The 26,705-nt window shown below is 36.5% G+C and overlaps 1 protein-coding gene across 39 annotated transcripts in view; it reads left to right on the top strand.

Moving 5' to 3' along the window:
• MADD (MAP kinase activating death domain) overlaps positions 1–25,977 on the top strand; it is a 68,968-nt gene extending 42,991 nt beyond the window's left edge. For 22 of the 39 annotated variants that reach the window (XM_077784209.2, XM_021533322.4, XM_077784203.2 and 19 more), the window contains 16 exons: positions 28–81; positions 3,117–3,214; positions 3,554–3,637; positions 4,087–4,245; positions 5,639–5,747; positions 6,284–6,346; positions 6,730–6,850; positions 7,954–8,059; positions 9,147–9,257; positions 10,158–10,265; positions 10,356–10,520; positions 11,659–11,731; positions 12,642–12,748; positions 18,073–18,142; positions 23,007–23,053; positions 24,507–25,977. In XM_077784209.2, the coding sequence (XP_077640335.2) occupies positions 28–81; positions 3,117–3,214; positions 3,554–3,637; positions 4,087–4,245; positions 5,639–5,747; positions 6,284–6,346; positions 6,730–6,850; positions 7,954–8,059; positions 9,147–9,257; positions 10,158–10,265; positions 10,356–10,520; positions 11,659–11,731; positions 12,642–12,748; positions 18,073–18,142; positions 23,007–23,053; positions 24,507–24,614 (1,583 nt within the window). In that variant the 3' untranslated portion in view covers positions 24,615–25,977. The remainder of the gene's footprint in view (positions 1–27; positions 82–3,116; positions 3,215–3,553; positions 3,638–4,086; positions 4,246–5,638; positions 5,748–6,283; positions 6,347–6,729; positions 6,851–7,953; positions 8,060–9,146; positions 9,258–10,157; positions 10,266–10,355; positions 10,521–11,658; positions 11,732–12,641; positions 12,749–18,072; positions 18,143–23,006; positions 23,054–24,506) is intronic. The other 17 variants (XM_077784212.2, XM_077784211.2, XM_085581721.1 and 14 more) reach the window with 4 other exon arrangements.
• Positions 25,978–26,705: the final 728 nt, after the last annotated feature.

The following is a 26,705-nucleotide window of genomic DNA, read 5'->3' as shown; positions in this document are numbered from 1 at the left end:
CTCCTGCTTTCAATGCATCTTGGGTAGAATTGTGGAACAAGCACCAGGAAGTGAAAAAGCAAAAATCTTTGGAAAAAACGAGTAAGGAAATGTAAAAAAATGTAGAAACTGACTCCTCTAGCCTCCCCATAACTGCCAACTCCCAAGGTGCAGGGTGAGCTTGCATCTCTGGCACACAGGTTTTATACTCATAAGACCAAAATCTATCAAGAAAATTTCCACTAAAGGACCAAACAAATCTGTTTGCCCTGAGGAAATTATGTTCAAATGTCTCTTCTTTTTTTTTTTTTTCTCCTTTCTTTTTTCCTCCCACAATTGTTGCCTTCAAAGGCAACACCAATCAAATAAATATGGAAGAATTTTAAGATACTCCATCTCCTTCCTTAAGAGTTAAAACTTGTTCAACAAGTTGTTGGCATGGATATATTGATTGATTAAATGTTACTGGAATGAAAAATTCCTGTTTGTTCAAGCCGTGGGATGGCAAATTTTGTTAACTGGCATCAACCATGAGCAGTCAGTCTGCAAAAAGAAATACTTCTGAGGGGGAGAGAGAAGGTGTATGTGAATAACTGTATTTAGTGATGGCTTCTAGAAAATAGCCTCATAATAAGGAATCAACCTGATTTTGTTTTTCATATGCCTTGGTAAAGAAGGAGTAAAATAGTTTGAGGCTGTTGCAGAGTCTAAATAATAGTCTAAATCTACACAAATCTGAACATCTGTTGAAATATGATAATGAATAAAATATTGAATATGTATACTCTGCAGGTGCAGTACCAAGTTTTGCTCTTTTGGTTGTCACTGTTGTAAATAGGGACATACGACATAAGGGAAACAGCCAGTTTATAACAACCATATTGTGGTAGGTGTTTCCTAACCATAAGCTTAGTTTGTACTTTGCAGAGCTGATGCTACCTATTTTACAGACTGAAAATTGGGAAGGATTAATAGCCAAGGTGAATGAGTGAAGATTCCTAACATTCTGCCTAGGTCTGGATTTTTGGCACCTCAGTTAAATACTTCTGTTAAGTACAGATTAGCATGTGGAGTTGGTTCAGAGAGAGTGGGGCCACTGGGGCAGCACTGCAGTGCAGCTTATTGTACTTCATTTGTGAATTGCTACCTGTTGAGGAGGAGTCTGGGAGACAGACACACAGCACATGCACACATGCTCTCCCAAACTGAGCCTTTCAGGTAGATGCCTACATTGGGAGGAGTAAATTGAAGTTTTAGTGTTCCATGTGTATTAGACATATAGCTATGGGGCTATATGCTAATATGGGCATTAGCTCTATAAAGAAGGGAATGGGAGGTTTTTAAGTGCATGTAAATTGACAGTGACAACAATGTAGTTGTGTCTGTTGTGCTCCTTAAACTCAGTTACAGCCCTCAAATATCTGAACTGCTTCAGTCGATTTCAATTCCTTTGAAAGTCAAACTGCCAGAAACATATCTGAATTATGTGTTGGGACAGGAAACTTCTAAATTGCTTAAAACACACAGCTGAAATTTCATGTTATTGCTGTAGTAATGAGATATAAAACTTTTGGCTGTATCAGAACTAAAAATGATGACCACTTGAATGAGAAGATATAGACCTCTAGAAGTGAGCTATGTGTATTTCAGTAGAAAATAATATTCCAAATTCTTAGAAAATATATTTTTTGTTATTTTTCTTCACAAATTCTGTTTATGCTTTCTCTTTCTTAGAGTCTTTGAGGAGTTGATTTACAGCAACTAAGGCATTTGGGTCTAAAGGCAAAATACTATAGCAAATGAAGACTACTTTCTGTAAACACTTCACAGGAAGAATTGGTGGTTCAATAGTAAGCTAGTATGGTCTGCACAGCCCGCTTATGGCTTTGCTATTCATGAGTTTACATATCATCTCAAACTCACTCCCACAGATCTTTGTATATTATCCTTCTCTCTCTCTCTCCTCCCTTCCCGTTTTCTTTCCTTTTCACTATCTTATCTTCTCTAATATTACGTATAATACAAACATGTTCATAATTCCCAGGTTGTTGTGATCAGTAGTTACATAGGTAGTGGCATTGTTTGTTTAGAGATACTGGCTACAGACATGGGTATATAATACAAATATTCTAGCAGCTGATCATGTGTTCCTGCTACTGAATAGTTGGCAGATATGGCTATGGCACAAGTATTGCATTCAGTCTCTTCCCCTTTCTGAGAATATTAACATTCTGTGTACAGCCTATGACACACTCTTTTCTTGCATTGTTATTTACTTCATTCAGTGCTTATCCAAATTTCTTTTCAGGCTCTACCTCCCCATCATTCTCCTTTCCTTCTGCCATCCCATCCAAGGACAATAGATGATATGATTCTAGACGTGCATGGGAAACTGAATATAAAGTTCTTTATCCTTTCTTTCCCTTTTTTGTTTTTTGGATCGTTGGATTAATGAATGCATGACTTAAAAGCTTGCTGATTTCCTCTCTCTCCCCTACCTATGTGATTGCCAACTCTGGAGAGCCATTTGTTAATGTAATTGGGGAATGTTGGGAAGTACAGCATCATGCAAGTTTAGTCTTTGAAAATCTTACTGGGTAACACAAATTGTCACTGTTTATTTTCTTGTCATGTGTTACCTGATTTTTGCCTAGATAGTTGCAGTGGGCAACCGAAAAAACTCAGTCCATGACTTGGAGCAATTTAGCTGTTCAAAAAAAGATTCTGACTTTTAAGTAAATAGGTATTCTTTTTTATTACCAAGAATTAAAGAAGTGGCTTCCTAGAGTTGAATGTCAACTGTGTGCATGTGTTATTGTAACTGGAAGCTACTTGACTGTTGTCTGTCCTCTTATCTCTCTTGAATTGCTAAGAAAGGTACTGTTTAATTATAGTCACTCCTGGACTTCAGAATATTTGAAATTCAAACTAATGTTTGAAGACTAGCAGATGTGTTCTGCTGGTGTTGTTGTTTTTGTCAGTACCAAGGAATAATAAAAAATGCATTAAAAATCAAAGAAATGAGAAAGCAAATCTGTTTTCTTGGTACTGTTCCTGCTCCCAATATGTCTGTCATCTGCTTTCTCCTATGCTGTTTTTTCTTGGTACAGTAATTATTTACTCTTTCCTTTGTTTAGGACCAGAAGGTGTGAAACAATTTGATTTGGGAGAAACAGATGAGAAGAAATCCCAAATCAGTGCAGACAGTGGCCTAAGTTTGGCCTCAGGTTCTCAGGTCAGTGGCTCCTATGCTTGCTTTATTTATGTGGTAAGAGACAGGATTCTTCTATTCACTGCTTAATTATGAGAAGACTTCTAGGGTTTGAATATCTTGAGAGGGTCATTTGGTAAAATTTCTTTGCCGCTTTCTCTAGGGAACTGGTCTTTGTAAACTCAATTACAAGACACCATGGTCTTTCTGACACTCAGACAATAGTTTATATTTGATTGGCTAAATAAACTAAGGAAGCGTAAGGCATGGAATTCAAGAGCCCAGAAGAATGGGAAGTGATATGTTCTCCTTATGGTAAAAGCTAATGTGACTCTTCTTGTCCTTTTTATGTTTTGATTGCAGAAGAGTGATTTTGACTCTATTCCCAGTGGAGGACCAACAGTTATGGTCCGAAGTACAAGCCAGGATTCTGAAGTCAGCACTGTGGTAGGATATGCCCAGAGTGAAATCTGGATGTGATTGACTGCTTGTTAAAGTGGGGAAGGGCATTTCATGCCTACATTTCAAGTGGTGTGGCAGCACAGTGTCACACATGCATCATGTACTCAGTGAGTTCTCTCTCCAGAGCCTCTGAATCGGTACCAAGCATGTGTGCCTGACAGAACATACATAGTGCTTGCTTTATGAGCAGATTACAGCCTACATATATAGTGCTGATACATATTCCTACATTTTGGTGTATTAACGGAGCTGGTGGATTGCAACAATTCTATAGTTGTGTCTTAGTTTTGTAAAAACCATCTGTATAAAATAGTTTAAAAAGATAACCTGAGAGAAAAAAAAAAAACAAAACAGATTGTTTGATGCATTAAAAATAAGAGCAAAATCTCTGGTGTATTATCTATTGAAGATAATTGCTTTATTTTTCTCCACAGGTTAGTAACAGTTCTGGGGAGACATTGGGAGCAGACAGTGACTTGAGTAGCAATGCTGGTGATGGCCCAAGTGTGGAAAATGGTGGCAATTTAGCAGGATCCAGAGGCACTGTGTCAGACAGTGAAATCGAGACAAACTCTGCTACTAGCTCTATCTTTGTAAGGGCATTGCAGACTTCCTTTTTTTTTTAATAGATCTTGTACATTAATATGTGTGTGCATGTATGCAATACGCTCTCTGATTCAGTTCTAAGGGTTAATCAGCAATGACCTACAATATTACAGTGTCAAAGATGTAGTTTTGTCTGGATCCACATACCTTTTTTCATTTCCTGTGCAGTAAATGGTTTTTTGAAAGTAGTAGATTGACATCTTGCACCACTTTAGAGACTCTAGTAATGTTTAATATTAATTCAATATTTCTCTCAACCAAATGGACATGTGGTGGGCATTGTTTGTCCTTAACTAAAAGGAAAATTCCCTGTTTCTTAGCAGAAGCTGCTTGATAAAAGAGTGATCCATTTTAGTTTTAGCAACTATTCTGTTTCTTTAGAGTATTACTTTAATCCTATTTGAAGTGTAATCATAGCTTTCAAATATATTTGCTAGTTGGAAGATCTGTATGCAGTAAAACCCAAATAATTTGTGAGTGCTTTGTTTTGTAAAGTCCTTGATTATTGTGTATAACCTCTAATATGCATCTTACCAAGAAAATAATTATACACTTTATTTGGCTAAATCAAGCTCTTAAGATTGGTCTCACTGTGTCCATTATTTTGTAATCCTGATAAAAACGTAAAAGCTTTTACAGGGTTCTACTTCTAATGTTAAGAAACAAACAAAACCACTGTGTTTCATGGCAGATTTCTACGAAATGCATGAAAATGATTTAACCATGTCTGCTTCCTTAGTTGCAAGTGGGTGTCCTCTCAGCTACTGAAGAGTCAGACTTTTTTTTTAACATTTAATTTTCTGCATTTTTCTACTAAACTAAATAGAGTAGAACTAAATAGAATTCTAAGAAAACTTGCAAGAGATTTAGAACAAAGATGATGGCTGTATATGATGTGTGATTAATTCAAATACCACACCACAGTTTATCTGGTGGTAGAGAAATAAATGGACCAGCTTTGTTGTCACAGTTCCTGCTGGCTGGTCACCCCAAATCTCTTCAGGCCAGATGAGATGTAATTATTTGCTTAATGTCACACCTTTATGAATGCATAAGTATGAAATAAGGGGCTGACAGAAGTTCTTTCCTTCAGTCTGGGCTTGCATTTCTGTTTTGCCTCAGTTTTCCTTTAGGGAAGCACTGTGCCTCCTTTGTGTTTTGATTTCTCTGTTTGCCTTTCTTTGATTTTTCTTTGGCTGACTGGATGTTTAAGTTTATTCCACTGCTCTTTGAACAAAACAATTGTTTTGTGAATGTTTGCAGGAGAAGCTTTTTTGAAGTACAGCTTGCAAACTGTGTCTGTGCAGCTGTGCTGTTGCACAAGAGAGAGCCCTGCAGCTTGCAGAGTTAAATGGCCAATACCTCTTGTATTATTTTCAGGCCAAGTCTCACAACCTGAAGCAGAGTGTGAAGGATAGCAAAGGGAGTACTCCAGGGAGAGGTCCAGAGGATGGGAACCAGCGTGTCTATCTGTATGAAGGACTTTTGGGTAAGCTACTTTTTCTTGTAGGAAGGGAATCTTTCAGGTTGAAGTTCAGATTCAATCATGTCTAGGACAGACTGGAATTTTCACTTTCCCTGACACTTTTTTTCATCTCTAACTGTTGTCCATGTTGGTAGAATAGGAAGGCACTTCAGACCATTCAGAGTAAAGCCAAAGCTTTGCTGGGGAAATTAAGTAAGTGTAAGAGGAGATTGGTGTGAGTGGTGTAGTTTGCATAAAATTAAGTCTGTCCAAGTCTCTTGCTCTTCTTGAATATGAATACAGTGTGAAGAAGGGGAGAAGGAAGTTATCTATGCATGGAAAGCTAAAATATATAATTTATCTTGAAAAAATATCATTTAGCTTAGGTCACTGAACAGAGGGCTAAACTCAGAATACTAAAGGGCTTCAAGTGTATCCTTGAATTAGGAGTACATTGGCTTTTTTGTATTTTGTCTGGATTTGCTGTTAATCAAAAGCTCTCTCTTCCTGTGTTTTTCATCCTTCCCATTTATCGTTCCTACCTGCTTGGAATGGTGCAGGTAGGGATAAAGGATCTGTCTGGGACCAGTTAGAGGATGCTGCAATGGAAACCTTCTCTCTGAGTAATAATCTTTTCTTTCCACTTCTCTTTGTGTTTGCTGTGATCTGTGTCTGTGTGAGATATTCCTGTCGCTTTCGGGCAGTGTTAACCGTTTATGGAAGAAGCTGTACTTCTTAAAGAATAGAGATGAGAGGTGCTTTACTGTGAGGGATTAAAAATATTGTGCCATTAATTAGAATGAGACATTTGTCTTGTCTTTTTTTTTACACTTTTCTTCAGTTGTGATATTGCTTGTGGTTTAACCTTCTTTACATTTTTTAATATAGTTTCGTTGTGTGTTGGCTTATGGTATTTTCAAGGAATGGGAATGAACAGGAATTAATAATGAAGTATCTGACTGGAGTAAACAGAATAAATGCTCAATTTTTTAAATACATTGCATAGGCAAAGAGCGTTCAACTTTGTGGGACCAGATGCAGTTCTGGGAAGATGCTTTTTTGGATGCAGTGATGTTAGAGAGAGAAGGAATGGGGATGGACCAGGGACCTCAGGAGATGATTGACAGGTAAATTCTTTAGTAGATCTTTTTCCTCCTCATTGTTTCATCTGGGGCTGAAATAGTAAAAATAGTAGGGAAAAAATTATTTTAATTCTGCTTAATATGCTATTGTCACTTTGATAACCTTGTTACTCTATCTGACTGTTCCAAAGGGAGCCTATTCTCCCTCTACTGGTCAGTAGCTCCTGATCCTGAAATACTTGTCCTTAGTTATGACATATATATTTTTTAACACTTGTGGTGAGATCTTTCCATAGAAATGGGTAATATAAGCATAAGAACAATTGATTGGATGGAATAGACTAGCACATTAGTAAAGCAAGAGATTTCTGTGGCAGGATGGCTATATTCTGAAATAATAGTGTGTTGACATACAGTGAAAGAATTAAATAGTTCCAGAAATGGCACTTTGAGCCTTCTCAAAATGCAAAGTAACTTAAAGGTGTTTTCACAGCTTGTAGTTAAAACAAACAAAAAAACCCATGAGGAAACCACCCTCTAGAAATGTCTGTGTGGTTGCCTAAGGCTTGACTGCTTCTAAAATGTCAGTCTTGACTAACTTCCTCTTCCCTCCCCCCAGCTCTGTTAACAGCTGATCATTCTGTGCTCTTGTCTACCACCTGGAACTCTACTGCCTCCATCCATGCTTTTGTGGAACATGAAATCTGGTGGCCAAAATAAGAGCTAGTTTGGGGTGCTACTTTCAAAACTATTATTCCAGAAACTGCCTACCTTACTGAAAAAAGAGAGTGCCTCGTGCACTTCCTTGCAGCTGTATTTAAGCTCTAATGCAGGATAGCTCTTGTGCTGTGTTCCTCTTCTGACAGTTGTAATTGTCACAGAGCTGAGACTACAGAGACCAGGAAGCTCTGCAGACCACTAACAAATTGCCCACTGAGCAGATGTTATTTGCTTCAACTAGTTAATAATTAAGGGAAATGTGGAATTACCAATGACAGTGTTGTACTGGAAAATGCCCATTTAACTTAGTGTTTTTAGAGGTTTATTTGCTATACACTTTGCAAACAGTGCTGTGTCCTGTGCCAATGCTTTAGTGAAGTGGGTGACGAATGCCTGTGAGTCTGCTTCACATGTAGCTCTTCTTGCAGATATCTTTCCCTGGGAGAACATGATCGAAAGCGTTTGGAGGATGATGAGGATCGATTATTGGCTACACTGCTGCATAATATGATTGCTTATATGCTTATGATTAAGGTGACTTCTTGTTCTTTTTAGTAGATTGCTTCTCAGATTTAAGCAGTATATTTCGTTTGTGTTGTCTTGAAACCATACATCTCTGTTTATGAAACTCAGAACTGAGGATAATAAGGGCAGTTTCTAGTAGAAACTGCAAAGTTGGAAGGCTTTCTGTTACTGGAAAGATAAATTTATTAGAGCTATCAATGGAAGCATAATCCTGCAAACCCAACACATTGGTACTTTAATTTATTTTCTTGTTTTGCATAGCAGAGCCTTGTAGGTTTTAATTTTAGAATATATTGAAAAGTACAATGCTTCTTTCATTCACAAAGAATTCTTGTCAAAGGAGGGAAGCAGATTGAGTTTGTTTTATATACTCTTCAACATTAAGGTTATAATGCAAATGTGTTAAAAAATAGTGTTTGATCCAGCTTGAAGTCAGCACTCAAACATGAGTGTACTGTCTTTGAAGCCTTTACTATCAATGGCTGGCATTCATAGTAGCCTTTTGAAATGGCAGCTGAGGCAGAAGTATTTTGCTTCTGATGTTGCCTGCAGCTCATCTTCAGGAAGAACCTTTTGCTGTTTGAAGGCTCTCTGGGAGTGTTTGTTAGAGTCACAGCCTAGTGACCAGGAAGCACATGGTGAAAGAATGAGAACTCTGAAAGATACCATGTTGTGTTGAGGGCTCCACAGCTGTGTAACTTGAGTCTGTGCAGAGGAAGAGGTGGAGGAGCTGTTCTGGCCAGTGAGACTCAGAAGTGATAACATGGAGAACTGCGGCTTCTGATGTCAATAGTTGGAAGTGGTGGGTAATGGAACTGCAGCTTGTGTACATGGGCAGGCAGGAAGTCTGTTGTGCACAGCATCACTTGCACAGTAGCTGGGAAAAGTAGGGTATGTGCAATGTGGTCCTATACTGCTGAGTAAAGAGCCCCTAGCATGAGTGAATTGGATATAAGTTATTTTACTTCTTAGCAATGGAAACCAAGATATATTTGGGAGATTGGAGTTGCCTCCTGTGAATAGAGAAGAGTATGCAACTGTCTGTATAATATCTACTTTCTAGGTGTATGCAACTATCTGTATATCTGCTTTCTAGGTGAACAAGAATGATATTAGAAAAAAGGTGCGTCGTCTAATGGGAAAATCACATATTGGATTGGTGCACAGCCAGCAAATAAATGATATTCTAGACAAACTTGCCAATCTGGTAAGTAAAACATTAATGAGTGATATACCTCTGGGATATACAGTGGAGGAAATAAATTGCCTGTAAAATCTTATGTATATTCTCTGCAACACTAATTTAAAAATATTAAAAATAATTAATTGGATTTTAAAATGCTACTCTTCACAAGTATAGAATAAAGACTGTGACTATATGACCCTGTTTATAATGTTTTAATGTTACACAGTTATCAGAGGTGCAATACAAACATGTATAAACATGACACTTATGGGCCACAGTTCTGTAAAACATCAATGTTTTCTTAATAACTTTTGTTGTTGGCATGGATCCATATAATTACTATAAATGTAAGAAGTGTTTCATTTTCTATCAGTTTCCAGGCCACTATAAGACTTAAAGCAATCAGTTTCTGTACAAAACTATTCCCAGTATTCATAGAGAATAAACCTGATGTCCTCTAATGACCAATAAGAATATAGGCTAAAGCTTCAGTTAATAAATCTAGCCAGTTTTAAGCACAACCATCATTGGGGTGGACACAAGCTAGGCTCTTTTAAAGGTAATTTCTATCTTTGGAACTTACTTTTCTGCACAGAGAAGACACAAAATTATCTTATAATTAAATGGGAAAAATCAGACCAGTTTACTGCAATGATACCAGAACTCAGACACCTTGCTTTTCCATACTGAGTATGGTACCATGTGAATATTGTATGCTGTGATAACTCTCCCAGTCACTAAAACTTACTAGAGTATCTTACTAAAACTAAACTTACTAGAGTATCTTGGCTATTGCTTTGTTCAAAATTGTCTCCAATAAGCTTATTAAATACTGTTAAAAATTCTTCTTTCTTTCATTTATATAACCTAATGGGTTTTTTTCCCAAGTTCATTGATGATTGCATGTGGGTTTTTTTCTAGAATGGACGGGAACTCCCTGTGAGACCCAGTGGCAGCCGCCACATCAAGAAGCAGACTTTTGTAGTACATGCTGGGACAGACACAACAGGAGACATATTTTTCATGGAGGTAGAGACAAGAATATTACTAATGCAATCAGTAGCAGAAGAAATAAGAGGAAAAGCATTAAAAATCTTACATAATATGTTGTACTCCTAGGTATGTGATGATTGTATTGTGCTGAGAAGCAACATTGGAACTGTGTATGAACGTTGGTGGTATGAGAAACTCATCAACATGACTTACTGTCCCAAAACAAAAGTGCTTTGTCTCTGGCGCAGGAATGGTCAGGAGACACAATTGAACAAGTTCTACACAAAGAAGGTTTGTATCTTGTTTAATAGACAAAATACTGCAGGCATAACTACACAGAAAAAATCAAATCCTTTCCATGTCATATTCCATGTTTAATCAAAAAATAGCAATGTCTTTCCAGCACTGGTTACTGAACTGCAATGCTATTTAGCAGCACTGACATCTAAAGCTGGCATTGTGCCCTGTCATTTACTTGAAGACAGTTGTCCATCAGAAAGTAATTTAAGAAATGACATGTAGCTTTTTTGTTAGAAGAAGTATCAGTAGCATTAATATTACTAAATATTGTGTGAGCTTGCAGGCTTGTGAAGATAGTAAAAATATTACAGAGGATTGATGGGCAAAACCAAAATAAAACTATGCCCTAAGAGTTAATTGTATGATTTTTGATCTTAGAATCATAGGATGGCTTGCGTTGGAGGGGACTTTTAAGATCACCTACTTTCAACCCCCCACTGCCATGGGACACATTCCATTAGTCCCACTGTCCATGTCACTGACAAAGGTGTTAAACAGCATCAGACCCAGTACTGAGACCCAAGGAACACCACTTGTCACTGGTTTCCACTTGGATGCTGAGCCGTTGATCTCAAATCTTTTGAGTTTGTCCATCCATCAAATTTGTTCCTTTCTAGTATAGAGTAGCTCAGCCTTCCTTGTGTCCTGTATTTTGGGCTATTGATAAAAATTTTTCTTAAATTTAGCTCTGAGATTATGGCTTAATCTCAGAGTTGAAGGACCATAAAGAGAAGAATATGCCATGAGGAAAATAATATGAATAACAAAAAGATAGGTATCATGTGCATGACTAGCAATATTGATTGCTGGAAGCTGAAAGAAAGGGAGGGATTATTTTGATGCTTTTTCTACAGTAAGAAACTGCATAGGCTTGGTTAGAATGTGCCAATGCATGAACTCTTCACTAACTTTTGTGGTTAAATGCTATGAAATAGTTTCTCTATCATCTTGTAAAACAAATATAAATGCTAATTAGTAATTAGTTGTGCTTGAACTTGAATAGGCTTTTAGTCATTGGGCACAATATGGGGCTTGCTCTTTTTTGTAGAATCTTAGAATTTTGCTGTTCTTTTCCCTTCCTTACTAATTTGGAGAAATAACATTGTATTACTCTTTTTGTATCTGTTAGTGTCGGGAACTGTACTACTGTGTAAAAGACAGCATGGAGCGAGCAGCAGCAAGGCAGCAAAGCATTAAACCAGGTACAAGATTTTAAATGTTGGGAATATTTGTTGTTTAATCTGCAATCAGCAATTTTTTTTTATTAGTAACTTTGAACATAATCTCCTTTTACTTGGAAATCTTGGGGTAACTTTGTACATCCATGTTCGAGTAGCAGATTGTTGTCTTTAGCATGAGTGTATTTGAAAGGTATTTTAAGAATTGGGCAATAATGTAGTATTAAAAATGTGTTTGAAAAGTGTTTGCATTGTGTTAAAAGCCATTCCCCAGAGCTCAGTGGTTCTGCAAAAGATGATAATTTTTCAAAAATAATTTTAAGAACATACTTTTTAGCTGAACTGAATAATGCAAAAGAAACTAGATGAAAATGTCTAGATTATTCACCTATTAATAACCTCTATTAAATTATTATTTTAATCATATTTTGACATTTTAATTGCTTAAAACAATATCATGCAATGCAGCTCACAATTACAAGCCTCCTTTGTGCTGCTTATGTATCTGTGCTTAAGACTATGCTCTCTATGGTATTATGTAATTGCAGGGTCTTACTATGTAGAAATAAAATGTGGCATTTAAAGAAAACAAACAATACCCAAATATGACATACAATAAATACAAGATGGACTGACATTGATGTTACTTCATGTTACTAGAATGAAATTTATTACAATTTGTAAAATTCTAGTGGTTCTCAGAAAGCTGTCATTAGTGAATGGACTCACAGAAATGGTCTCTACTATTATTAGTAGTATCCTTTTGTTATGCACATCAATAGAAATTATGTTTTTACTATTTTATATTCCCCTTCCACATACCATAACTCAGCTGACTGCTTTCTGCTCTCTCTCTTTCTCTCTTTCTCTGGATTTTTGTTTTGGTTTGTTGTTGTTTTTGTTTTGGATTTTTTTTTCTTTATTAACATCACAGGCCCTGAGTTGGGTGGTGAGTTCCCTGTGCAGGATATGAAAACCGGTGAAGGAGGTCTTCTTCAGGTCACACTGGAAGGAATTAACCTGAAATTTATGCACAGTCAGGTATGAGGGAAATCTGTGAGAAGACTGAGCATGAAGCTTTCTGCAGCATGCCTTTATAGGTGTTTCCTCTTCCCAGAGTATCAGTAAAGACAGGGGATAGCTTGATGTGGGTAAAAAAACTTAGATATATTTACACTCAAACCCACAAGCATGTATCAATATATATATCTGTGTAAAAACATGCTGAAATTAAATATCTATAGGAAAACTATAGTCTGTTAAAGAAAGATGTTGATACATCTTTCAGCTTCTTTTTTCTTGTGGTCTGAATTGTCTAAGCAGAAAACAAATGTTAGCCTGTATTAAGGGACAGAAAAAGTGATCAATAATAATTGAAGCTGCTATAATGCATCACACCATGAGTAAATCCTCATTGCATAAGCAGTAAGCCTTAAAGATACAGTGTTTGAATATTGCAGGTACAGAAAGCAACCTTCTGCATTGTATTTAATCTATTGTATTTTAAAATTTTAGAAATTATCTACAAATTTGTATGAAAATAAAATAGGAAACTGGCTCTTGATGTAATTCAGAAAAATAAGAAAAGCAATGATTCCTTTTTCATTCCAAATAGCAGATATTGTGGGTATAGAGGAAACACAAGTAGAATTGTCATTTCTTCCTTTCTCTGGATGTTGTTTCTGTTGCTTCCTTTGATCCTTGTTTTTTATTTTGCTTTATGTTTTTTGTTTTGCATATATTAAATGCATGCTATGCTAGACAGTAGAATCAATTTTTAGGGGAGAAGGGAGAGTGTGTGTATATGTGTGTGAGAGAGAGAAAGAAAGAAAAGTTTCTGTCAGTTCTCTGTGGAGTGTTTTTTCCTTTCCTCCTGACTAGACTTTTCTCCCCACACAAGCTTTGTTTTTCTTTGAGGATACATCAGTGTAGATCCCACTGGAAGTGCACGTGCATCTCAAACACACATGCTCAGAATCTTTAATACTTCTCCCAAGGTCACAGCAGTGCCATGTGCCACTTTGAGTTCCTATGTGCCAGTATAATGAATGGAGAGTTGAGAACCCCTCTCAGTTTCCTTGCTGTCTCTTTCAAGGGTAGAACCTGGATTATGTCCAACCTGCTGTAGAGTTTCAGACCTACTCTGTGATGGAACACTCTACTTGACTAAGTTACAGAGTTTATCTTTTCACTGGGTGTGCTGAAATACAAAAAAACTGTAATAGGAAGTTATTGATTGTACAGAATGAATTTTCATAGATCTTGAAAATGACAGATCTAACTAAAGTCTTTGAAAATTAAACCCTGGTCTCAAAGCAACAGTTTGATATTCTCATAGATGGATGTAATAGAAATTACTTTACCCTAAGGTAAGAACACAAAGTAGGAATGTTCTGTTTGCTACTTTGCCCAAAAGTCACAAAAGTTCTGCTCAAACTGCTCATCTCTAAGGAGATGACTCCATTTCATAAATGAAAAGGCAGGCAAATTCACATTTGCAGTGAGAAAAGACGTATGAAAAGTTAGCCACATCAGCACAGCATGATTTCTTAAGCATAGCAGGCATCTTCACAAGACAAAGACACTCAGTGGTAAGCACATAGTGAGCGCACATGTATTTGTGCAAAAGAAAAACTCCAGATGCAAGCCTTTTTTTTTCCTGAGAGACTGGAATGACATTCAGAAAGAACTTAAGGGAAACCTTGTACCGATTTTTAGTATGGGACTCTCTGAAGCATTACTTTAATTTTGTACAACAGGTACTGAGACCAGAACTCATAGAATGCCAGCTTTATCATATCCTTCTTTAGAGAAAATGGTGTTCTAATTTGCTGTCTGTCATGAAGATTTGTATCTTTTTTTCTGGAAAGGAGTCTATACAGGTCAGATATAGGACATGTACCAGCAATCTCCCTCACCTGAAGGATTATTCCTTCTCTTCATCACCTTTCCAATGAAGCTATAGCCAGATGAGTTGCCATTACTTAGGATGGTTATTGAAACAAATACAGTTCTGGAAAATCCACTGCATTTATTCATTATGTTTAATTCTTGGTCTTTTAGATTATATTGCCAGCTGACCAGGGTATTCAGTACCATTTAGGGGATCCAAGGTATACAACCTTGTTTTCCTTCTCAAAGCAAAGTGTCTAGACAGATATCAAACATGTCATTTGATGGTATCTGTAGAATGGACAACTGTAGCAGTTACATAAAGGATTCCTACTAGTTGCACCATGCAAAAAAACCCCAAAAAAACATCAGCTTCATAATCTTTGGAGCTAAAGGATGTTGGCATTCTTATTCTGACACTCATCAAACAGTCTGTTTTCTTAATAAAATGTCTGCTATTCTGGATGATTTTTTTTTTCAATTCTTGTATACATTGTGTGAATTGCTTCCTAAGGCGGTTGATTTCAGAATATTTATATAAGCATCATTAAAACCAGGATCTCAGAACCATTTTTTGGTGTTGAAAATGGCATTTTCTATTTCTGTTGAGTTTGAATGGGGATACTGACCAACAAAAGCCTACAGGATCTCATCAGGACCAGCTTTCTCTTCATCTTCCTCTCTTTACTTAATATGATGGCTCTGTTCTTGGCTATCTTTCCAAGCGTTCTTTTCAGTATTGTGGCTTACTAGTATAAGGGATTTTTATTGTTCTGCTTGACTGGACATCATAGAATTAATTTAGAACATAGGAAGAGGGGTTTCCACTTTTTAAAAGAAAAATTTAAATGGAGTCTATGTGAGAAGATTGAACATAATGCTTCAGTGTGAAGCTTGCTGTTATGAAGCTGTTTTTGAAGGCTCTTGATTTGCGGTGTGTGTACTTTCTTACTGTCTTGTGAATTCCTTAGGCAATGTCTCAGATGCTTGGTGGGACAATCTGTTATTGACATGTGAGAGTGATCTTTAGTGTTCACAGATTGTCTCACCATGCTGCAGCATATGTAAGTTTAAGAATAAAAAATGTTGAAATCTGTCTGTACCTAGCAGGTTAGAGGTTGTTCATTAGAACAGGGAGGAATCAAGTGTATCTGTGGCATTGGCAGATAATTCTGAGTTCACATCTACAAAGTCTGTTGCAATATTGGGACTCAGGTAGCCTGTGCCTGTTGTGAATTCATGTGTGTCAAAATAGATGTAAGCTTAATAAGATGCATAAGGCACATGCCCATCTACAGTAGGATCCACACTGAATGCTCTGTCTTGAGGAACCACAGTTTCCCTAGGGTAAGTAACTGCTATTTCCTTTATGTGTGTTTTCTGATGGAGTGAGAGGAGAGCACCTCTGTCCCTTAAACAATATAGCAAGAAATTGCCCTTTAACTCATATCTTCTGGAGATGGATTGTAATTGTGACAAACTTGATAAATTTTCATCTTGCTCATAGGTCTTGTGGAAATGCAGTACTCCGTAACATTAACTCAGATAGTGAGCGCCTGGGGCAGTCAAGTCTCTTAGGCAGTTTTACTCTTCCCAAATAAAATGGCCAGTGTTTTGCCTGAGCCTTTCTATTGAGTTTCTGAATTTTTGTACTTCAGACTATTAGCAAAACTTTTTCACAGAAAAGATTACAGAAAAAACAGAACTAAGTGCAGTAAAGAAAGTATTCTGTTACTATTTGTTTATTCTGTAAGTATACCTCAAAAAATAAAGTGTTTCTGACCAAGTAAACTGATATACAACATGAATGAAAACAGTCAAGCAAAAAAAAGCTGGGATTAAGTCTCCTTTCCCTTGAGTGCTTGAACATAGGCAGAAAAAAAGATTTTTGGTTAAGTAAGAGGAAGTTTTGGTTTTTTATGTTGAACAAAAAATATCTCAGGTCTGTTGGTTAGTTCTCGATGAATAAAAATAATAATATAATTCCTTTGACTTGAAAATCAGCATGTCTTATCTCAGATGTATAGTGGATTTACTGATCTCTCTTGATATAGTAAATATTTTCAAAAAACTCCACAACAATTTCTAGTGTTGACATCCTTTGTCTTTCATGCATAGCATAAAATGCATGACTACATTGGTGTTGCTAATATGGGATTCAAGAGGGTTGCAGAGTTTTCCTTTCCCTTCTTTCCAAGATAATGAAGTTTCTCCAGTACTATTTAATAAAAAGGTCCTGAGATCACGGTGTCCTAATGGTATAGGCACTTGAAGTATCAAACCACACTATTGTAATACAGTTCTAAAAGGACCTCTCTAAAGTGTTTGACATAGACACTCCAAATATTAGGGTAATGTTACTCTTAGTGTTTCTCTTGCCTTGAAAAGCAAGTCTATTAGAAACTGGGATATGGATTAGAGTCTTGACAGCACTTACTACAGCTTCTTATGTCTGTGTACTGACTCTGACCCTTCTGGACATGTGTGCATAAGAAGGGTCTGTTTTGTATCTTCAAATACATTGGATGTTAAACACATTATGCAAAGAGAACTTGTTTATTCATGCAGTCTTGGCATCTACGTCTGGACTGAAAATCCTTGTTATGTAGTTCAACTGCTTTTGTCTTTTGGGGATTTTGGGGATCATGTATGTAAAACATGACTTTAAGGCAGGTTTGTTTTCCAAATGACTTGCTCAACTGGCAGAGCCATATGCGAAGTGAGCAAACCACAGAGAAGAATCTAAATTCCTCCATCCTGCTTAAAGCAGAAAACTGGTACGGATTGTTAAAAGGAGATGATTCCAAGAGTAACTCTGAAGATTATATGTCATAACCTCTAGTAAAATCCTACATGGCAGAACTGTCAGGGAGAAGAAAGGTTGGTGGTTCGTCATTGGATTCAATTTGACTGCTTGGTAGGTTAGGAGGATCAGTATCAGGGTAGGAAATATAGTGCCCCTTACCTGCCCTCTATGCTGGAGGAGGATGCATGGAGGGGCAGAAACTACCTGGGATGAATCAGAGGCTATAAATAGTGCCAAATTTGGGAGCCAGCTTTATTCTCGTCCCCCCTTTTGCTATATTTCAGGTGTGTTGGTATTCTTTTTGCAATAACTCATTTGAGTGCCTGAAGGGGTAGCAATGTTGGATATGTCAGAGTTACTAACTCCTTCGTTTCTCTTCCATGCTTTCTCCTCCTGCAAGGAGCGGAAGGTACTTCATCTTCTGCTGTCTTCGCTTCTTAGCACTTTTAAGTTTTTTGTTGATTTCTAGCATTGTGGCAAGTTTGTCTTCTGAATATTTATTTCACCCTTTATTTATATATTAAGCTGTAAATGAACTGGTAGTGTATGCTATCAAACTTCAGGTTGTACCTGTTGTGATGATGTTTTTTTTTAATTTTGATTTTTGGTTTAAAAAAAAACTCCAAACCCAACTAATTTTATGTTACTTTTCCTCCTGTTTTTGTAGGTTTTCATAGAGCTGAATCACATTAAAAAGTGCAATACTGTGCGAGGAGTCTTTGTCCTGGAGGAATTTGGTAATTACATTATTTTGATATTAGGTCTGTACTCACATGGCAGTAACTCAAATTTCCAGTCTTCAGATTCAGAGTTGCACCACAATTTCAAAGATGGGAGAGAAAGTAGATTGCCTATAAGGAGTTGCCTGAGAGATGGGTGACTTTACATACAAATTTGCACATTCATTTTTATCATATTAAGATTTGTGATCTAGGTGCTTTTTTATTATTAGACAAAGTCCTAAGTCTTCTGAAACAAACAAAAAGTAGATGTGGATGTGTGTGAGAATTCTCTTGTTATGTTCGTTTTTCATCTGAGAAACCACATTTTTAAAGCAGAATTTAAAGTTGATCTTTCTCAACACACCATGCTTTCATTACAAAGAATTACTGTTAATTGCAAGGCTTTCTTTCTGCTCTAATGTAGTTTAATTTTTGTTGAGTGGAGCAGAAGCTGTTATGCCAAGTTATACTTTATTTATCCTGTGATTTTTATTTTAGAGCATGAGTGGAAAAGTAAAGGCTAAGGAGAACAGAGCGTTTGTGCTATTTTGGTCAGTTATTGCTATTGCATATCTGCCTGCACCAGAGTCTGGGCAAAATTTCAGGTTATCTTCAGTGTTAGTGTCAGTCACAATATTCTTAGCTAGGGTCTGAAAAATATGAGTGACTTCAGATGCAGCTCTCTGGAAGGGCAATCCACATACTTCTTCTGAAACCCAAATTGGTTTATTCTTCGAGCAATCTTTGAGACATTTGTACTTAGGAGTATGTATGAAACATAAAAAAAGAAGCTGAAATTTAATTCCATAGTAGGTCAGTATGCATACTTTGGCCATTAAGCAGAATCTGAATCAGCAGCTCCCATTATCAAGACTGTCATTGTTCTTTGGTACTCTGAGCAGAATGTTCTGGCTGAGAGCTTCTCTCTTGAATTATAGAAGACTATTAACATGAGATTTCTGAAATTAATGTCTTTGTCCATCAGAATGTGTTGTCTCCTTTGGGTGACATAAAGTTCTAAGTGATAAAACCCTTCTGGCTGTTGCAGTTTGCTTGTTGTTTACTGTAAATCTCCCAGGTTTTTCAGATTTCAATTGGTGAACAATTTTTTTCTGATTTTTTGAAAGTGTTGTTCATGGTTCATATGATCAAATCTATATTTTTAAACCGTGAACATTTTCTAATAGCTTAGCTGTTCATAAGCTCTATTCAGTTTCTGTTCCTTTGATATCATGTTTTCATGCTGATGGGCACGATTCCTTTTATTACTTAAAGAAATTTCTGAAGTCTGTAAAAGACTCTTGATGGGTTTTACAGTGATGAGTATTCAGAAGTCATAAAATTAACTTAAAGAATGGTTTCAGCTTCTGAAATATTTACTTAAAATAAATTATTTGGATCAGAAAGTAATTTTGGATAATTTTTTTAAGTTTTATACAAAGAACTTCTTTTAATAGTTTGTTTATATTGCACAAGACAAAAGACAGTGTTTGACTTGGTTATTTCTAGTTAATTTTTATTGGTGACTGTAACAGAGCGTTTAGCCCCTAAATAATGTCCATAATAAATGTAAGAAAAAGTACTTCTTATTTTTTTACAAAAGATTTGTAATCGTGGGACTATTTAAAAAGCTAGAATTGTCATATGGAACTTATAAAAGGGTAATTTTAAGAAGTAATTAAAAATAAACTGGGAGTTGAAATCTACAATCAAAAACTGAGAAATTAAACCACTTGAGTTAAAAATGTCCTCTCTCACAAAATAGAAGTCACAGACAAGAACCAATTTAGATGTACCAAATGAGATTGACAATTTGCTCATCAAGCTAATATAGAGGAAAAAGGAAAAAAAGGAGGATGTTGCAGGGGAAGTAGCTTTTCTTCTTATGCCGAGATTAGAGTCTACAGCTGTTTTTTGAATTGTTGTAAAGGTGAGAGGGATATGGCAATCTGTCCTGTTCAAGATAAATGAACATGTTTGGTAGTAGTACACTAAAAGCATTCAGTAAAGACTTACTTGGACTTCAGAAGAATGAAGTTATTTAGTGTTAAACATTGTAAACTTTGCCATCAGATTTATTTTAGTAGGAGCATATTGAAGTAGTAGATGCTCTTAGAAAGGTAGAATCTGGTAAGTGTGCAAGCTCCAGTCTGATGGGAGGTACTTAAATGCAAGATTTTGATTTTACCAAGCATGAGTGCTCCAAATTAGTGATAGCACAGGAGGAAATTAAAGGTCTGTTTGTGTTAATGCTGGGTTTAGATGGCAGCATCACAGTTGGACTTGTGGTTTCAGAGCAAGCAGAAGTTCAGGAATTGTGTCCCACAAATGAAAGTGTAAACTTAAGTAAGTGAGGAAATCCAAGGTTCTTCCCTCTGGAATTTGAGTTACTGCTGTGTACTTGTGCTTTACTTTCTTGTGGCCCCTTCACCGCTGCTGCTATGAAAACCTTCATTCTCCAGCAGGTAAAGTGATCTCCCCTAAACTCATTTTGTGGTAGCACCATATTTTCATTTACAGGACCAAAGGCTGCAGGATGGTACCTAATTTACTCCCTTCATCCACTCAGTTCAAGAGTTCAAGTTATCAGGAACAACTTCTAATGTTAGAAGAAAAGTGCTAATCTCTCAGTTTGAGGCTTGAATCTCTGAAATCTTGGGTCTTTTCTTTGTCTTGTTTTTTTTTTTTCTTCTTGGGGTGGGGTTTGGGTTTTGTTTTTTTTGGTGGGAGGGCAGTTTCTTTTTTCCTTTCTTTCTTTTTTCTTTGTATTCTGCAGTAGTAGTACTTTGACTTCTATGTTTTTAAATGCAAACCTACTCTTCTTAATCTTCCTAACTCAGTCCTCTCAGGAGAATTTTCTGCATTGGAAGGACTGTGATGGAGTACTTTAAGTAAAGACAAGGCAACTTACTGTGGAGAGACAGTACCTTGCCTAGCTGCTCTCCTGTTCCCTCTCTTCCTACTCTCAGTTATGATACAGGACTTTACAGCTTCCCTTCTCTCCTTCCCTTGTGGCACAAGGTCCTTACAGCTTTCCCTTCCTGCTTTTGAAGAGTATATGAACAGTTGTATGTTATCCAGTGGGCAGTGAGACTTGCACAGCTGTAAAAGTCCTACCCTATTTGGCTGTGCACCAGCCTCACTCCCACCTTTATCCCCTGGTGACATGGAGTTAATTTGGAACATCTGGTGCCAACGGGTAAGGTAGCTTGGATGTGCACCTCCTTATCTCCCCAGCTTTAGTCTCTGGTATCACTGGGGCAGTGCAGCCTGGGTGTGCACTTCCCTTGTTTCTCAGCCCTTCATGCAACTGCCAACTCCAAGGAGAGTGAAAGTTGAAAAATAAAACAAAAATATTACTTTTTCCCATCATATTCTGTACTTTTTAATAGATTATTTTCAAGAATGACAGTACCATGATATACAAGAATTAGTAGGTACTGGTTTATATTTTGAGAACTTTCTTAAACCCAGTCTGCACTGCCTACTCTTGGCCCCTTAGAGTGTGATCCATCTCCCTCTCCAGCGCTGAGCTGTGTCATACCATAGTTGAAGAGATGACATCTGCATGGATAGGTTTTGTTGTGGACTTTTCCTGGGTCTTCATACTGAACTCATCTGCCTCTGTTTCTTTTCTTGTCACTAGTACTATGTGTAATAAAACATTTATCCTTCCTCTATGAACCTGGAATTGTTTGGTATTGCATAATTTCTGTACTGCCTCTTCTAAATTCTTTTGTTGTGACACAGAAATTTCATGGCAAATTCCAGCTATTCTGGAAGGGAAGTACTCAGAGTTGGTCTTGGTATTCCCCTGATATTGATGTTTTGAGTTTGCCAGTTGAATGTTCTAGTGTGGTCTTGGTTCTCTTCTGGTGATTTCCCATGGTATCTGTTCACAACATTTGCAGACCGAGTGTGGGCCAAAGGCACAGTTCAGGTGCACTGCACACAAATGGAGTGGTTGCAGTTTGCTTTTTTATGCATTCTACAATGAGAAAAAAAGACAAATTTCCTTTAGCTATATTATGCCAGTTTTCTTTCTATCAGTTTGAGGCAGTGCAATGGAACAAGGGCAGATATTCTGGATAATAGATTTTTTTATCAATGCCCTAATCTTTTTATATAAAGCTTTCTATAAACCAACCAGCTTAGTATTTTAGGAATACGTGTCACTGAACTCAGCATTTTATTTTAAGGCAACTCATTCAAAAACTATGAATGTTTTCAGTGAGTATGTCAAGTAAATACCATCACACACATCCCATACAGGAGAAAGAATATCTTGAGAGACTTAAAATAGAGCTGGAAAACAGTCTTCAAGTTGAGAAAAATTTCTCCCTCAGCTCTTTTTTCCCCCCTGGATTTGACTTGCTTACTATACAGTGTACAGTGTCCAACAGTTCTTTTAAAATCTGTTGCTCAGCAGAGGTCTCAATCGCAAAATCTTTGGCACTTGTATAGTGACAAATTCCTATGGAATTTTTGGGTTATGATGTATTGTAGTAGGCATTAGGCATATTTTGTCATTAAGCATATTTTTTCATTATTTTTATTATCTAGCAGGAATAAGTAATATGAGAAAAGCCAGAGTCTTTTAAGAACCATCAAACATCTGCTGTGCCAAACAGAGGCAGTGAAAATTTTTGCCATCTTGAGTAATTTATTATGACATTACCACTGTCTTCCAAGGATATATGTAATGTAAATGAAAAGAAGTATAAGTATATAGAAGTGAGGGATAGTGAAGTGCCCTGTACCTGCACCTGCTGTCTGTCTGTCTCCCTTCCCTTTCCCATGGGAACATTGTGCTATTTCTCCACCATTTGCCTCTCGTTTTTTGAACTTTTTGTTTTGTCTCTTGCCCGTCCGGTTTTAGTTCCTGAAACTAAAGAAGTGGTGAGCCACAAGTACAAGACACCAATGGTGAGTCTACTGTGATGCCTCTGGTGGTTCTCTAGAGGATGTATCCTTACATTTTCATGTGGAGAAACAGATTACATTGAGACTTCAGGATTTACAGTGAAACACCAGCTGCTCTTTATGATGTTTTCAGTAGGAGGAGACAACAAAACTCAGTGATTGTTGGATCTATGAAATTAGAGGAACTCACCAGTAGTGCAGAAAGCACTGTTTCCTTTTTTAAGACAGATGAAGATGAAAGGTTGCCAATTTGGCATTGAACTTTAGCACAATAGGAACTGGTGGAACTGTTAATTTTAAGACAGTGCAGAACATAACCCTTACTCCATAGAACCAATGGAAAGGGGGACTACTTCCTAAGAATAAAATTATTATTAACAGTTTACCAAAAAATCACATCTCTTCATGAGCAATGACTTGTGAGAGAACAGTAAAAGTATTGATTCCTGCTTTATAGATGAATTCTTGTTCTGGAATAATGTTGAGTTTTTATTTAATTTTTTGTGAACACCAACAGTTGATAATGATATTTAGATACTTACATATAAGTCTGATGATCAGGCTTATGTGGGCTCATGAGGAAAAAAGAGAAAGGAATGATTATTATCAGAACGGAAATTTCAGTTTATGTCTGATGTGCAGAAATTTGGTGATTTCATGGAAACTCAGTCCTTCACGAGGAGAAGAGAGCAAAATTATTTGAAGAAGCTGGAAATGTTTTAGAACAAAATGCTTAGAATATATGTAGTTTAAGAAGCAAATAGCTGTATCTGTTAGTAAGAAAAGCCAGTTTAATGGAAAAAAAAAGTATTTTATGGAAGTGTTTTAGCTTGTACTGTAATACAGCAAAACATGTTGTTATGCTTATTACTTTTACAAAATTTCTAAGTATCAGTTTAAAGGACAAGAATTTTTAAGATCATCAGAACAGCTGGTATTAGAATTAGTATATAAATTAAGTCTAAATTACCTTCACTGAATTGTGCTGCCAGTCACCTGGTAGAAGAGGATTTTTGGTTAAATAATAGCACTGTTAATCAGTTAAATAATTGTAAAACTGTGTAGTGCTATGTGAAACCCTCTCTTTAGTTAGTTCTTTCAGCTCCTCCCAGAAAATATCTTGTCATTTCATGCAACAGACGAAAAACAAATATGAAGAATTTTTTTTCCAAAGCCAGTAGGCCAACTTTCTAGTTTAGCATACTGTTCTTCAAAATTATTAAATCATACTGTTAATTATCTAATGCTTTTATCCCAAAGAAATTTTTTAGTTTGTTATATGGCTCTTCTTCTCTCTCTGTCTGAGTTAGAAGGTGGTAGGGGACACATTTTTCTGATTTTGTCTGTAGCCAGAGGAGTTGTTCCATGAAGGAAGACATGCAGGAAGATACAAATGTACAATGGATTTTGTAAAACTCTTAATCTGAATTTCAGTATCTCTTCTAAATTCTTGTAGGCTCATGAGATCTGCTACTCCGTGCTGTGTCTCTTCTCATATGTGGCTGCAATTCGTGGAAAAGAGGCAGAAAACAAAAGCAAACCACCTCGACCAGTTTCCAGTTGATCAGGATACTTGGAAATATCTACCCTTTGGCATACTGATATGCAGTACTCCCAGTTTTACTGCAGTTACTGGAGCTCACTTTCTGTCTTTTATGAGAACTTGATTATTTCTGTATGACCCTGCAAGTCTTTCCCCATAGAAAAACCTAAGCTTTCCTCGTTCAGTCTCCTTCTGAAATCATCCTTAATGGAGTTTTTAAATGAGCTTTTAATCAGACGGTTTTAAGCATCTGCATCCAGCTGTGAGTGACTTACTCTGGACATTCCTTTGAAATTCCTTTTTTGTCAAGACGACTAACAGCTTGAATTTAGTTGTTTTTTGTTCTAGTGGTACTTGTTACAATTTGATCTCTTTACAACTGCAGGCTTCTGCTTTCAGATTCTCTGGTATGTGCTGCAGTGGAAGCAGCCTGGTCCTGTATGTTGTTTCAATGTTGTGTTTTTGTTGTTTTTCTTCTGTGTTGTTAATTTTTAATTACCATCACGGTGTTCCTATCACATAGTTCTACAGTCCCTTTTAGTAGAGATGAACAATTTAGCTGTCATAGTCTTAAAATATCATGTGAGAGTTGAAGTTTGGTTATTTAATTGGTCCGTCTCTTCTCAAGTGGAGAGAGAAAGTTTGAAGGTAGTATAGTGTAAAAAGCCTCAACACTTCATGGGTTCTGTGGATTTTCAAATGAGATTTTAGGTAACATTTGTAGCTACCCCAGCAGTAGAGTTCACAGATGCAAATAAGCACTCCCTAAAGCAGTTAATCACAGGGATTAGAAAATTAATGAGACAATGTAAAACTTGGAAACATTGTTGGCAGAAGCACAGTACTGAAATCTACAGATCTTGTTCAGAAGCCCAGAGGATTTTGTTGTCTGTCTCCAAATTTTTTAAACTATTGTTTTTTATTTTGTTTTCAGTCTGTACCTGTATATGAAGGGATCTTGAAGATATTGTGTTTATGTATAATGAAACTCACATAGTTAAAAGTTCTCCATCACATTCCTTATTTTAAATAGGCTGGATATGAATGGGTTTTTTGCATCCTGTTTTTGTCCTTGAACTGTACTGCACTTGTCTGGAAAGCTCTTAGGATGCTGGAAAGTGAGACTGTCTAGAGAAAATAATGTTACGTGTAAAATACCAGGAAAAATTACTCTGACACAAACTGATGTATTGTATGTTTTGACATAGAATCCTGACTAAATGCACCCAGAAATAGCCCTGTTTTGGCTTGGTCAGGGTATCTACCATTTAAAATGGAATATAATAGTATGGGTGAGGATGATGTAAATATAATAGTATCACATCTATTTATAGAAACTGTACAGCTATCTGAATGTGAAAATAAAATGTCATTCAACCAGCAACTAGTTTTCATCCTCCTGTGCATTTCTATCATTTGTTATTCTGAAACAAATGTAATTATATACAAAATACGTCACACACATACATAAAATAGTGGAAAAGAGAAGACCCTGAATGGACAATCTAAATTTCTTTCCACATAATGAGCTTTAAATAATGTGGGTTTTTTTTTCCAAAACAACATCTGTGTCATTTGTCTTTAAAACAAAAGTGTTTGAAAAATATTAATAGGGAAAACAGACACATCTGAAATATGGAAATTTCTTTTGCAAGCTTGCAAGTAGAAGTGGTATGTAAATGATCTTTCATCCTTTCCTAACACAAAAGGGAAACTGAAATTGGCAAATAATGAAATTAACCTGGTTTGAATTTATTTTCTTTCTTTTGTCTTCTGAGACTAAATTTTCTTACAGCAATACCTGAATTTTTAGCATTTGTAGTTTTCTGCATACTACTGTATTTCAAGTACAGTTAAGACTGAAAGCACTTTGGTCTACAATAGAGATTCCATTTATGCAATGCTGAGTCCCACTGAGGTAGACTATTTCAATTTTTAGTCCGTAATTATGTTAGTAGACCTATTAACATAATCAACTTAAAATTTTAGGGGGAAGATTATTAAATGCACAACACCATTTACTATATAGAGCTCCTTTTAAAATTACATAAGCTGCTATCGGCTTTAGGCTGATGAGAAACAGCAGTGCAGAATAAGACTTTTAAAGGACCT

Source organism: Lonchura striata, chromosome 5, assembly GCF_050655825.1.
Source record: "Lonchura striata isolate lonStrDom1 chromosome 5, ASM5065582v1, whole genome shotgun sequence".
NCBI classification, from domain to species: Eukaryota; Metazoa; Chordata; class Aves; order Passeriformes; family Estrildidae; genus Lonchura; species Lonchura striata.
The sequence above is the reverse complement of the archived record's forward strand: the minus strand, read 5'-3'. Positions and strand labels throughout refer to the sequence as shown.